This window comes from Acomys russatus, chromosome 11 (genome assembly GCF_903995435.1).
Source record: "Acomys russatus chromosome 11, mAcoRus1.1, whole genome shotgun sequence".
Classification (NCBI taxonomy): domain Eukaryota; kingdom Metazoa; phylum Chordata; class Mammalia; order Rodentia; family Muridae; genus Acomys; species Acomys russatus.
The window spans coordinates 4558140-4572491 of NC_067147.1; the positions used below are offsets into that span (position 1 = coordinate 4558140).

Below are 14352 nucleotides of genomic sequence, written 5' to 3' on the forward strand. Positions count from 1 at the left end.
AAATCTTATGCCTTCTTCGGGCACTGCACAGACACACACACACACACACACACACACACACACACACACACGCAAAGATGAGACCAGCCTCTTCAGCTCTGTGTTAGGATTACTGACATGGGATAAGGATGTGGAGGATGGCTAAAAACTGTACATAATTAATTGGCCTCCATCAAGCTGTGGTTTAGTCAGGTTAGCCCAACGTGGCTTGATCAATCATAAGAAAGTTGCTGCTGTCTGCGGCAGGAGGCTTTTCCGCCTCACGTGTTGCTCCCGGAATACAAATTGACTAATGAAGCAGAAATATCAGGCTTCGAACTCACCTGTGCAGGTAGCGTGTCCACATGTGTGCACAGGTCAAAGAACACCGTGGAACTGTGCCTCGTACACTGTGAGACAGTCTCCTTCCACATCCCTGCAAACACTGTAAAAAGTAATGGAGTGTGAGTGCACAGCCTGTGTGTGGAGGTCAAAGGTCAACTTTTTAGGAGTTGGTTCTCCTTCTGTCTTGCATTTGAGGCAGGGTTTCTCTTGTTTCTGCTGCTGCTGTTGGGCCCTGGACATCCTGGCAATTCTTGGAGACAGGGTCCTTCACTGGCCGAGAACCCAGCAGTAGGCTAGGCCGACTGGAGTCTTCTTTCTCAAGTGTTCTGGGACAGAACTCAGGTCCTCTTGCTTACGAGCCCGGCCCACTGCAGACAGCTGTGTGCTGAGCCCAGCTGGAGCCCTGATCTTAGGACTCATCGGTGTCTGTAGGTCCACGCGAAGGGGCACAGGGGTGGGACTAGCATCAAAGGCAGCCACTGTACCTTCTCACAAGACTTGATATAGCCCCTGCTTGCCTCTGCCTCGGTTCTGTCTGTCCTTCCTTCCTTCCTTCCTTCCTTCCTTCCTTCCTTCCTTCCTTCCTTCCTAATTGAAACTAGACCCTTCTTCTCTGGTACAATACATCCCAACCACACTTTCCCCTCCCACTAACTCCTCCTGGTTCCCGCTACCACCACCTCCCCTCTCCCATGGATCGACTTCTCCTTCATCTCCCTTCAGAAAAGAGCAGGCCTCCAGAGACAAACAAAATACAGTGAGACAAGGCAAACGCCCTCCCAGTGAGTCGGCTTCCTCAGTCATCTCATCTCCCCCTTTGTCTGTTTCCTTTGTAAAATGTCTGCTCATGACAGATATGTACATTGGAAAACATGGGGTTTTTTTTCCCCTTGATTTTATCATAAACGCCATTTTTTTTCTCTTACATACAAATAATAACAGCCAAGCAAAAGCAAAGAGGAGTTTATCAAGCTGGCCGCCAGCTTCCAACTAAAATGGAATTTTCTTCTCACCGCTGTGAGCAAGGCCATGACCCTGAGCCACAAAGACAGTTTTGGTAAGTCCAAGACTCAAGGCACGTTTAAGATGTTAATAAAGGGGGGCTGGGGAGATGGCTCAGAGGTTAAGAGCACTGACTGCTCTTCCAAAGGTCCTGCATTCAATGGCCAGCAACCATCTAAAGTGAGATCTGGTGCCCTCTTCTGGTAGGCAGGCGTACATGCAGTCAGAATACTCTACACATAAAAAATAAACAAGTCTTTTTTTTTTTTTTTTTTAAGACATTGCTCTAGTATGAGGTGAAGGTGGACTGCGTGGGGTAACACTGGCTCGATGTGTCCAAGTTCAAGCCCTAACATGGAAAAGCAAGCGAAGGAGTAGTAAAGCTGTAGATAGATAAATAATAGCAATGCTTCATTAGATAAAATGCTAAGAAGTGGGAAGCCAATAAGGTACATAAGTAATAAGCGCGGTAGCATGGCACACCATTTCATGTTGCTGTGCAGACACAGAAACATGGCTGTGCCTTTGCCAGTGGCAAGGCGGTTGTCCACTGAGTAAACGGCCGTGTGTCGCCTCAGTCCCTGCTTTTGAGGGATAAACTGTGACATTTTGAGGAAGGTGCCGAGAGGCGGAGGGAAGCACGTTTGCTGATGCACTGTTTTAATGGTTAGGAACGATTGATAAAGCCATCACTGTGTGCAAATTGCAGAGGAATGAGCGGTGCCGCCGCCCTCCTGGCCAATGATTGGTCTCCTCGGTTGAGGAGACTCCTGCCATTGGTGAAAGTGAACCATAAGGGGTTGTGGGGAGGGAACTTCCTGGGAAGAATCGTGCAGTGAACAGGTATTTCTATCACCCCACACCCCACCTGCAGTGTCCTGTGTGTTTCATGGGCACGGGGCAGACAGCATGTCAGCTCTCCTAGGTTTAGAAGGTCATAGGAGACTGGTGAGGCACACCTCTAGGTGCATTTGTGCAGATGTTTCCAGAACAGATTACCTGAGGAATTAGGACCTGCCCTAGACTGCCAAGGGCCTGACAGAATAAAGGGAAGAAAGCACTGGTGTACCTTATGATATGAACTGCTTTGCTCCCTGTGCCTTCCCCGCCTGGACAGACTGAATCCTCTGAAACTGTGAGCAAAGACCTCCCTTCCTCCCTCCTTCCCTCCCTCAGTGCTTCTGTCCTAGTGACTGACTGACTAGTTAATTATTTAGTTAGTAATGAACACAGTAGAGGGAAGTCAGAGCCTCCTCTCCTACAGTCTACCCACCTGTCAGGCAGACTCTCTTTTGCCCCACAAGCTGCCCGGGACCCTTGCTCCACATAGACAGAGCTAGGAGAAGGCAAGCTTTAATCTAGCTCAGTTTGCAATCACCCTGTGGCTCTTTGGAGGATTGCTGCTAGACATAACCATGTGGGTGACACCCACTGTTAAGGAGGCACTCCCTTCTAATGAGGTCCAGACTTTATGCTAACACCCAAGCAAAGAAATAGAGCAGGACCCCGTGTGACCACAAAAGAGTGCCCAGCTCTGAGGGTGTCATTCCATCTCCCTGTCTCTCCTCTCTGCGTGTCGCTCAAAGTCAAAGTTTTCACAAGGTTTAGCAGGCTGGGCACTGTTGGCCAAGTTTAGTCAGATAACTCTCTCATAGGCGGTGTTCATCCCCTGCCTCCGTCAAGGATGGGTGAACACTGGATAGGGAGAATTGTGAGAGCTTTGAAATGGACAAAAACATTACTTGACAGAAAACTTTTTAAAAAAATGGAGTCCAAAGCTGGGCATGCTGATGCACACCTTTAATCCCAACACTTGGGAGGCAGAGGCAGGTGGATCTCTGTGAGTTCGAGGCCAGTCTGGTCTACAAAGAGAGTCCGGGACAGCCAAGGCTACACAGAGAAACCTTGGATTGAAAAAAAAAAAATGGAGTTCACACTTCTAGAGTATTTTACATTATTTTACAACTCTGTAAACTGAGGCCAAGCCAAAAACCCAAGTGTTTCCCACTCACCCAAGTGCGCGTTGCTGGTGCCATCCTGTGAAACTGAGCACTGCCCAGAGGACAGACCACTTCTGCATCTATTTGTCAAAGGCCTTGTCGCCAGTCCCCTCTGCTGCCCTGGGCTCCGTGACTCCAGTTCCCCTTCATCCTTCTGCCCCCTCTCCCTCAGCCCCTCCCTCATTAATGACGTAAGAGTCTTTAAAGATTGCACAGGCCAGCTCTCCGGCTCTGTTTCTCAGGTGAACATCAAGGGCAGAGCAGAATGGGCAGTACCTATCTCCTCTATGGTGGATTTTTCTTCATCTCACAGCGGCTGACTATTAACTTCTTTCTTACTGAGTCAGCTGGAGCCACTGGCACCCTGGCCTATGCGTGACCTGCAGGGTACCCTGAAGGGGACCCGCTGCAAGAGTGAAAGGCCCCTTCCCACCAGCCACCCAGCCCTTCAGTTGAGCAAGGAGCAAAGAGCCATCTGCTTCCTGGAGATTGACTTCTGCCTGTGTACTGACCTCTGGTGTTGTTTAAGTGCAGGCGCCTGGCATCTGTTCCACTTGCTGCTGCTGGAGTATGTGGTTCATATCCTGGAGTCGTGCGTAGAGGAAGAGGAAGAGGAGGAGGAGGACCTGGGGAGCCTCCAGGACCTGCTGTCAGATGACCAGTTTTTCACCCAGCCAGACCAGGCCCTTTTCCACCCTCTAGATTCTTTGCCAACATTGGAATGCGCAAGCCGGAGTGTGGAGTCACCTCAGGTGACACTGAAACACATGAACCAGAGCTGTGGCCCCATGGTTATAAGCAGCATGGTTCTCCAGGTGCTGGGTTTCCTGGTGGACACCGCCACGGGCAATAAGGTAAACACACATGTATGCACATACACACACATACAGAGACGCACAGACAGACACATACACAGACAGACCAACAGACACACGCAGAGAGATATACACACAGAGAGAGACACACACACACACACACACACAGAGGGAGAGTTAGTAAAAACTCAGAAGCTAGGAAGCTCATAAAGCTCACATGGACTGAACAATGATGGGGGTTCCAGAACCTTCTTTGTTTGCAGCCATTTTGTCAGGGGCAGTTATGACAGCTCGTCTGCCCGCTGCTGGTCAGCACAGCTGTATAGTTAGTATGTAGTTCGGTGGCATGCCTGGTGTGCGGAGAAAGATGAAGTCTGCAAACACCGAGTTTTCCTTCATGGTGCTCACGAGCGTCTCACAGAGCCCCCACTGTCAGTTCTCCATCTCGTTGATGAAGGAATTTTAAAACAGAGATGGAAAATGGAGAGGTTATTGGAGTTTCGAGGATTAAGAGTGTTCTGAGCTTAATGGTGATGGGGGTGTGAGGAGACATCTAGAGAGTGGCAGCACACACCTTATTAAAATAACGCTAGAAAAAAAAAAAACACAGTGGTGGAGACCAATACAGACCAATACACTGAAGCAGAGAAAGACCTGGGGCCCAGAGATTTTTGTACCTCCCAGTTTTTACTGAAGGGAACATAGGAGTCTCTTAATCCTAGGGTGGTGTGGGCTTGGGTCAGAAAACAGAATCTATCATTTGGACCAACCAAGGAGGAAGTCTTTAACCTCAGTATTGTTTGGTTTAATCTGTGTGGCCTAGAACCCAGGGCGTGCCTCAGACAGGGTGAACAGTACCCAACATTACTTTGTCACTCGGTTGCTCTGGGCTAGAAAAGGATTGCTGGTCATTTTACCCTTAAGCTCTGTGAAGCCCCTGCCATTGGTCACCTCTTATGTCGCTATTAGATACAGACAGTCTGCGGATCTTCATCTGTAGGACAGGCTGGTGCTGGCTTCTGTTAATGTTTAATCTAGCTCTGGAGGAACCTCGTTATGGCATTTGAAATCTGACCCTTAAATTTGGGGGGAGGGGCATGCGTGTAGTTTTGTGTGTTCTTGGTGTGTGTGTGTGTGTGTGTGTGTGTGTGTGTGTGTGTGTGTGTGTGTGTGTGTCTGTGTGTGTATGTCCATCTTGGTTTTTTGAGACAGAATCTTTCACTGGCTAGCTAGCTAGTAAGTCATCGATCCCCCTGTTTCCATCCCTCCCCTGACCCCCACCCCACCCCCGCACTTTTCTCACACAGCTTCTAGGACTGAACTCTTGCCTGGCAAGCACCTCACTGGGTCGTTTCCACAGCCCTGGTTTCTCAACCCCTGTACGCATTGGATGTTGGGTCACCATCCCTGGTTTTCCTGTGTTTGCAGAGCCCTGTCTAGAGATGGCTTGTGCTTACAGACCATCAGAAGCAGGTGTGTTGCTACCTGTGGCTGTGGACATGAATATGAAAACTGCTCATGTCCAATAATCCACAGAATATAGCCTTTCCAGGGAACGAGTGTCCCACAGTACAAACTTCAGAAAAGCTATACCAAAAAAAAACCAGCAATGGGAGCCAAGGAAATGTCTTTGAGGTGACAGGCTGTCTGTCTCTGCTTAGACTTTACTTTTTCATCTTGCTAAATTCATCAGTCTGCTGTATCTAAAAGCTTCTGTGCAGTTCCTGGAATTTGGAGGGATTCCACCCTCCAAATGGCCAACATTCAGATGGACACTGATGGAAAGAAGCCAGGTTTGTTCTAGGTCCAGTGTCATGAGAAGACAGAGGAACTGTTCACTCCGAGCTCTGCCTTGAGGGGCCTGGAGCGCTGAGATCTTCGGTAGGAGGAAAGGCCATGTTTTAAGCACATCTTCACCATCTGTGGGGCACAACTCTTGTCCCCTTGCCCAGAATATTGCAATAGATCCTAACCAGCATGGTCTGGCTTCTGGACTTCTTTAGGAACCGATTTCACTTTGCTCCACATTAGACTCGTCAGTCTATGGAGTGCCATTGTGCGCTCCAGCGTTTACCGGAAGTCCTGGGTTCTATAAAGCTAAGGAAAGATTTATCAGTTAATAGCATAATTTAAGTGGGGCTTCTCTTTAGAATTTCAAATGCCTGGAAAAAGACAGGACGTAAAAGGACCCTGGAGAAGAAGCCACCTTGTAGAAGGATAAACAGTGTAGCCCTTCCAAAGGCGGGGCCGTGGGAGTCATCCTGTTACGGTGTACATCCCCGGAAGGGGTATCTTTTGTGTGTGAGTGGATTTAATCAGTGGGGTGAGGAAGTAGTGAATATGGACCCCGCACCAGTCAAAGACCTGACTGCAAGTAGGAGCTGGGCCTCCTCAGTCGAGGAAGAGCGGGGGGCCAGTGTTCCAGGAGTATTGACAGAAAGGAGCCCCAGGCCCCCATGGAGAAGGAGACACAGGAGGAGAATGACCCTTTGCACAATGCAGGCCCACTGAGGCTAGTCTCGAGTATTCTGTAGAACCCAGAAGGACCACCAGCATCAGTGCTGGGCCGCTGGAGTCAGTAAGAGTATGGACAGCAGCATGAGACTTTGTTACGGATGAAAAATATCATTTGGGGACACTGATTAACATGATGAGGCACACTTGATTCAAGACCACTGTGGTGGGTGCGGGGACCGCTGAGGACTGCCCAACAGGGTCTTGCTTGACTATGAAAACAGTGAGAGTAAAGAAGCATCAAGGAGCAGTCAGAGAATGGAAACAACTAAAAGGGGGCCATTAGAAGTCAGGGTGGTTCTGGGTAAATTAGCTTGCCAGGATTGTCCCTGGAAGTTGACCATGGTGACCAGCTCTCTCCTGGGGAGTGGTGAAGGCTGAGGAACCATATATAGAGGGTGATAGATTATCAAAGGTGGAAGGATCGTCCCAAATTAACTAGAAACTTCCGTAAGTGCATAGATGGTTCTAGAAGAAGCACCAAAGTGAAGTTTGGCCAGGCAGAGAATCTTGTCCAAGTTTGCCTGCTGCCTTTGAGTCAGCAAGGTGAACAGTGAACCCTCACCTCCTGAGCCACAGTTGCACCAGGTGGAGATTAGGCACAGAGCATTACGCAGCTTTGTGGGAAAGACGGTGTCAGCAGCTCTGTGTTACAGCGACACAACCAAGGCTTGCGGATGGTGCAGCAGTGGCCTTCCCAAGGCCACCCATGCAGAGCTCAGGGCTCAAACCTATCCAGGATGCCTTTCCAGGGCTGACCTTCCCAGCATCCTCTGTTCACCCACGGGATTAATTCTAAATTCAGTGACTTGGTAAGTGTGCAAGCTTGCACACAGATTCCAGAATGTCACCTCTTCACATGTTACCTGAGAACCCAGAGCATCAGTTCAACTCCATACGATAAGGTTTAAACAGGCCAGTCATTGTAATATGCTTTAAAAATCCTAAGAACAACATCCAACCAACCACTAGTTGTAAGACTGAGACCTCTAGAGAAATCTCTAGTCTATTCCCGGAGTCCCCGCTAAGAGACAGAGTCCATTGTCGATGTAAATGCATAGGAATAGGAATTTATTGCGCCATCCCGATGGGGTCTGTCCAGCTCTTTCAAGCTGCAGACCCCGAGAAACAGAGGCACAGGCCTTTTATAGGTTTTAGACAAAGAAATGAGTTTTGCAGTATGTGATTGGTTGGCATTTAGGCAGAAAAGCTGCAAACAGGGAGTTACAAGTCTTGGCGTTTGGTGGTTGGATAATGGGTGGACGGGCAAGTTAACCTATGGAAAAGTTGGTTGAAGCAGTCACAGGGGGCGTTTAGGAACTTTTTTAGTTGGGGAGGGGTAGTGGAAATTTTAAACACAGCTGGTTGTCCTTGAGTCCAGTTGGACCCTGAGCACAGACTGAGACCTTGAGTCAAGTTGGACTCTTCAAGGTTTTTCCTGTCCCTGCCACACACACACAGTGATCTGATATCTGTCTGTCCTTGGTTCAAGCTGGACCCTCTAGAAACTTACATGCTTTGACCTTAATGGGGGTCTTTAAGGGAGGACTGAGTAGGCCGACTTTTACATTTTCCCAGACTTTGGCCTTAATGGGGTTCCTTAAGGGGGCTGGTTCCTTCATAGTCATTATTGGTATTTCTCCCACCAAGCTTCCTGCCTGGAGTTCCTGCCCTTAACTCTCCCCCCAACCGTGTAGCTCTTGGAAGTTTATTACAATGGGGCTTGACTTATGTTTAATTGGCGGAAACAATAGAGAAGATATTAAAAACGTAATTGAACTTCGTAATAAAGCAGCACAAGCAGATGAATGACAGATAATCCAAGGTAATGTGCATTAGAGATTAATTAAAGCCGCTCTGCTTCTTCACGCTTGCTGAATTAGCCGTAATGACTTAAACAAGCCAACACCGAAGTTACACGCCTCTAATTTTCATTGCATTCATTATTCGGCATGTGTGCTCATCACCAACAAAAAAGGGTACACACACCACCACCCCCGCCTCCCGCGTCCCATCTGCTGAGAGTTAATGCCCTGTGCGCTGCACATCTGTGTCAGCCTCGCCTCATTCTCGGAACAATTTAGCGCTGCCCTGCGCCGAGGATAGCAACAGAAGTCAGCATTCCAGATCGACACATTCGTCTGTCAGTCTTGTGCGCAGGGAAACGTTCCAAAAGTCTAAATGCCAAGGCATGTTTTTAAAAAGTCAGAGCTGTGGATGACATCAAATAAGGAAAATCTTTTTAAAAGACAAACTGTTTTTAATGGTGTGGTGTGGTGTGTGTGTGTGTGTGTGTGTGTGTGTGTATGAGAGAGAGAGAGAGAAGAGGAGGTGAATTGTATCCCTGCTGGGGGCAAATTGTATCCCTGCTGCTGGTTGGTTTGTTTAGATTTATTTATTTATTTATTTATTTATTTATTTATTTATTTATTTGAGACAGGGTTTCTCTGTGTAGCCTTAGCTGTCCTGGACTCACTTTGTAGACCAGGCTGGCCTCGAACTCACAGCACTCTGCCTGCCTCTGCCTCCCGAGTGCTGAGATTAAAGGCGTGCGCCACCATGCCCGGCCTGTTACATTTCTTTTCATGCGGGGTGGGGGTGGGGGTGTTCGTGTGCAGGTCAGAAGACAACCTGTGGGAATTGATTCTCTCCTTCCACCATATAAATCTCAGGGATCAAACTCATCAGGCTTGGCGGCAACCACCTTTACCAGCCATCCCACAAGCCCAGAGACAGATTTTTGAGGCATGCGCACGTGTATGTGTGTGGGGGGGTGGATATTGTTAGCTGTTGGAGAGAGATATTTTGTGAGTCTTGAAGTTAACATTTATTTTGTGCACTTCATTGAAAAATATATTCACTTCTGGGATATTTGTTGATGAAATCAGACCAGGATGAGATATTCGTGTCCACCCTCAAGTTATGCTCAAAGCTTTGCAATCTCCCCAGTCCCTCAAAGCTGAGCGAAACACAGCCAAGCCTCCCTACCTATTCCCTGTTCCATGGTGTAGGCACGTCAGTGAGGGGGAGAGAGAGAGAGAGAGAGAGAGAGAGAGAGAGAGAGAGAGAGAGAGAGAGAGAAGGAGAAGAAAGAAGAAGAAGAAGAAGAAGGAGGAGGAGGAGGAGGAGGAGGAGGAGGAAGGGAGGGAGGGAGGGAGGGAGGGAGGGAGGGAGGGAGGGAGAGGAGGGAAGAGGGAGAGGGTGTGTGCATGAGCCATCTCACAGCCTGTGAGCCTCTGCAACCCTTTACTGCCCAATCTAGTGTCAGTTCAACCAGAGGAGCAACTGTTTCCCCAAGCCCCGCCCCCAACCTACTTTTACATTTGAGAAATGGTCGAGGAGCTCTTTATGGAAGGGTGTCAGCTCCAGGATGTTTCTCAAAAACTGGAGAGCCTCACTCCCTTCCCGAAGGCAACCCACTTGACACAAGCCATCTCTCTTCATTCATCTCCAGACTGGGGGCCGGAGGGGGCAAACCTCCCAGGGAATCCCCAGGAGACCTCGAGGATGCCCCTGAGAACCTGGGATCCCCTGGCAGGAGCAAAGTACCTGCACACGTTTCCTGTTAGGTCCCCAGGTAGGTGGATTCTGCAAACAGGACTGGTATAATGCTGTCCCTTTGTCTTTTCCTTTTAACTATGTCCCCCTGGCAGCTCATCCAAGTGTTGCTGGAAGACAAGGCCACCGAAAGCACAGTCAAACTCAGCCTGCCTGTGGGACAAGAAGCCCTCATAACCCTGAGCAACGGGCAGAGATTTGTGATTCACATAACAGATGTGCCGCAAAGCTCGGAAACTGTTTCCTGCAGGAAAAGCAACGTGAATATGCAAGGTGGTTTGTTGGAATAGGATGTGAGGGAGCAGGCTTGGGTTCTTAAAATATGTAGTGAGTCCTAAAGCTTTTGTATTTATCTGAGTTTCCTGTATATAGTAGATGAGGATTTTATGTTTGTACGTATTTTGAGGAATTGGTTTTGATCAAACTATAAACTAATTTGGAGATAATTCTTTTGGCCTTTTGCTTTCTTTTCGGCTCATCTTGGACAGTTCTCTTTGGGGACAGAACAAAAGACCAATTTAAGAAATCTCATTAGGAGGAAGAAATGGTTAGGTTTCCAAAGAAAGATACAGTTTGTAGAATACAAACTAGTGTTTCTCTTCCCCTTGGTTGTGGCCCCATCAAAACAGAACGTGTAGAAAACTCCATCAGGCTTGAAGAGCAGGAGGGCGCTTACTGAGTTCCCTGTTAGGCTCCCCCCTGGGCACAGCCTGGGGTGGCCACACACCTGCTCGCCACCCCAGTTTCAAAGTCTGAGGTAAAATCGTAAATTCAAAAACGTCTACAAGTGCCGATGTCCCTTTTACGAAGCACAGTTGTAAAAGCTGTTGAAATTTTGTGTACACTGCTATACAGACACACTTTGTGTACACTGCTGTACATACTTTGTGTACACTGCTAAACAGCCGCACTTTGTGTGCCTGGTTATGAGGTTTGAAATGAAGTTTAGAACCCATCATTGCCATGATCCCTGGCATACATGAAGTGACTTGGGAAACTTTAGTGGTCTCTCATGACATGTGATGAAATTAACTAAGTTTCATTTAGTTCCACATACGACATGAATTAGATTTACCTGCAAAATGAATTTAATTTCCTATATGCATAGAAGTTTTAAGAAATAGGAACTGGGTCACATTAGAATTTTTCATCTTCAGGGCTGGAGAGATGGCTCAGCAGTTAAGAGGCCTTGCTGCTGCTTCCAAGGCCCCAAGTTCTGTTCCCAGCACCCGTGTCAGCTTGCAACCAGCTCAAGTTCTGGGGGGAGGGGTCCAGTGCTTCCGTGCCCACTGCGCCCCCCTGCATAAGTCCACATTCATGCAATAGTCATGCTAACAGTTTTGAAGGCAATCGTATGTTAAGCCCTGCCGTAGTGATGTCACCTCTTTTCTTAATCTCTTTGGAAGTCGAGATTCCTAGAGATTCATTTGAACACTGACTCCCTCCTTGCCATCCAGAGCTCTTCCCGTCTCTTGTCTGCTCACATATAAGCAGACACTTGGTAGCTGAGTCACAGAGGCTGTGGGGTGGCGGGGGGTGGGGGGTCAGAGGGTGGGGGGGCCTACAGTAGGGGCTGGCAAGATGGCTCAGCAAGTAAAGGCACTGGCTACCAAGGCTGATGACCGGACTTCAGTCCCTGGAACCGACTCCCACCAGTTCCCCTCTGATCTCCCCCACCAAGCAATTAAATAATAAATCAAACATAAAACAAAAGTGTAATGAACTAAAATGTAAGACCAAAAATAAACAGAGAAATAGAGACAGTGGCGATGTGGCCAACGGTACAGTGCTTGTTCAGTGAGTACAAGCTCCTGGGCTCCACCGCCAGCATCGGAAATTAATTGATCATTTACTCGGATGAATTGCCCGGCAATGGGAGGTTCCGGGAGAGAGTGGGACTACAAGGCACTCCGAAGGATTCCAAGAGAAATTAAGCTGGGATTAAAAAGCCACTAGGGCCTACACACAGTGCAGAGCGGACAGAGTACCCTAGTTGGACAGACTGCCTTGCCCCAGGAGAATGCCCTATTTAGCTCCCAGTGCCCCTTTGTGTTGAGCCAGGACGGGTTGGGGGTACTTCATTAATCTACCTCACTGGCCTCAGGACAGAGGAAGTGCTGAGTCGTACTCTCCGATGGACACTTGGAGAATACAGACAGCTTCCGTTTGCTCGGTCACAAATGGGAACAAGCTTGGATTTTCACCCAAGGGCCAGAACTAATTAACAGAGGCGGCTGCACAGCTGGTCTCCTGCTGTCGCTGTGCTCTGCTTTGCTGCTGTAGCACCAGGGTCTGCAGTTCACTTAGGTACACCCCCACAGAGCACAGGCTGCTTGGGTGCTCTTGAGTCTCAGCTATGTTCCCTCACAGCCTTGCTGGAGTTGGCTGCGTTAGGAAAACCTTGCCTGCAAAGGCTTACTGTCCTTGGGGAGCTTCTAGAAAAGCTAGCATCTCCTCCTTTCCAAGGAACGCAGAAAAGAAAATACACAAACACCCATACCTTTCCTTTCTTCTCGTGCCATTAGCCCAAGCAAGCCATAGCTGAGCTCAGCAGCAGAGAGGACGCAGCACTTACAGATGTGGGCACGGGGAGGTGACCGGCCTCTGGAACTGCCATGGTCACTTCACCACAGGCCTTATGGACTTCAAATCATTCAACTAATGTCTAGACAAATTTTCACAATTGTCTTGTTAGGACAACTGCTGCCCAAGGCTATTAGACAAGAGGAAAGGCTCTGACCTTCTACAGACCCCAAACTTGCAATGCAGCAAAAACACGGGCTCCTCAGGAATGCACCCCTGCGCAGACAGGGATTCCACAAGGTGTGCCACTGTCTGCCAATGTGGAGGCTACAGAAAGAAAGGCAGATCACATCTCTCTCTGAGGTAATAATAGCTTTACCCACAGATGTCTTGGAACACAAATCTTCCCTCGTGGTGATAAGTTAGAAACCCACTAACATTCTGGCAGCCAACAGATTTCCCGGAAAGAGATATTTGATTTAAATTTTATAGCAATATGTTCCAAAAATTAAGTATTTGTCATAAATTTATTCTTTTCCAAGGTACCATGACTAACTAAGCAAGCCCCTGGTCCAACGAAGCTTATTCACTAGGTAGGGAAAGGCAGACGCGAAGCAATGAACAGATTAAAGCAGACTATCTGACCTGGGGGTAAGTGTTAGAGTTAAAATACCATAGCGGGGACCAGCGGTGATGGGGGTTTCCTGGAGGACATTGGAGGAGAGCCTGTCACATGGGGAGTAATTTAAAATTGAATGTGGGGAAGGAGACAGGTTCTAGAAGGGCAGAAGATGATAACAAAATAGGTAGCTGTTCCTCACAGTCCAGGGTCTCACCACTGAAGTCAGTAGTCATGGATTTAAAATGTGTAGACATAGGTTATTGCGTAATTCAAATGCTGATTTCTGTACCCCCGCCCCCATAATCTGGTTGGAATCCTTGTTCTGAGAATCTCCTGTCTAAGTGTATAACCTTTACTCCCCACTTGTCCCCTGTTATGCCAACAAAGCAGCTTACAGCCAATCGCTGAGCGGGGGAGAGAATAGGGCTGGACTTCCTGCCGGCCAGGGGAGGAGAGCAGAGGTCCAGGAGAAGATTCAGCTGAGCAGGGAAAGCAAGAAAGTGCAAGCATCACCAGGGTTTTTGGGAAGAAGGGAGTCAGACTAGCCTAGAGATTTATTAATAGAGTAATTACTGTTGAATTGTGTCACAAAGCTGGGTTTAAACAAAATTTTGAGATATGACATATGCTAACTAAAATTCTTCTACTGAACATGTATAATCAATGAATAGTCTGTTACCATCATGATATAATTCTAGAACATTTTCGTTTCCCTCAAAAGAAACTCAAATGCATTGGCCATCATTCCTTCTTCCTGCTTCTCGTCCAGCCCCCCACAGACCCTGTGAGGATAGACAGCACTGCAGTTACCACTGCACAATGACCATGTAAGTAGCTTCCCATTTGCACTGTGACGAGGCACGCTTCCGTACCAGTGTGACAGTGTGACAGTCTTGTCTTCCATATATGCTTAGCAGCGGACTCCTGGCTCCTATGGCTACATCTGTGTCTAATCTGTAGAGGAACTGCCAAATGGATTTCCTAGTGATGGCAC

The 14352-nt window shown here is 48.2% G+C and overlaps 1 protein-coding gene across 1 annotated transcript in view; it reads left to right on the forward strand.

The window, feature by feature from the left end:
* Rfx8 (regulatory factor X8) overlaps positions 1–10651 on the forward strand; it is a 71424-nt gene extending 60773 nt beyond the window's left edge. Inside the window, exons 13-15 of the mRNA XM_051152744.1 lie at positions 1267–1381; positions 3861–4180; positions 10309–10651. Of these exons, the coding sequence (XP_051008701.1) occupies positions 1267–1381; positions 3861–4180; positions 10309–10503 (630 nt within the window). The 3' untranslated portion in view covers positions 10504–10651. The remainder of the gene's footprint in view (positions 1–1266; positions 1382–3860; positions 4181–10308) is intronic.
* Positions 10652–14352: the final 3701 nt, after the last annotated feature.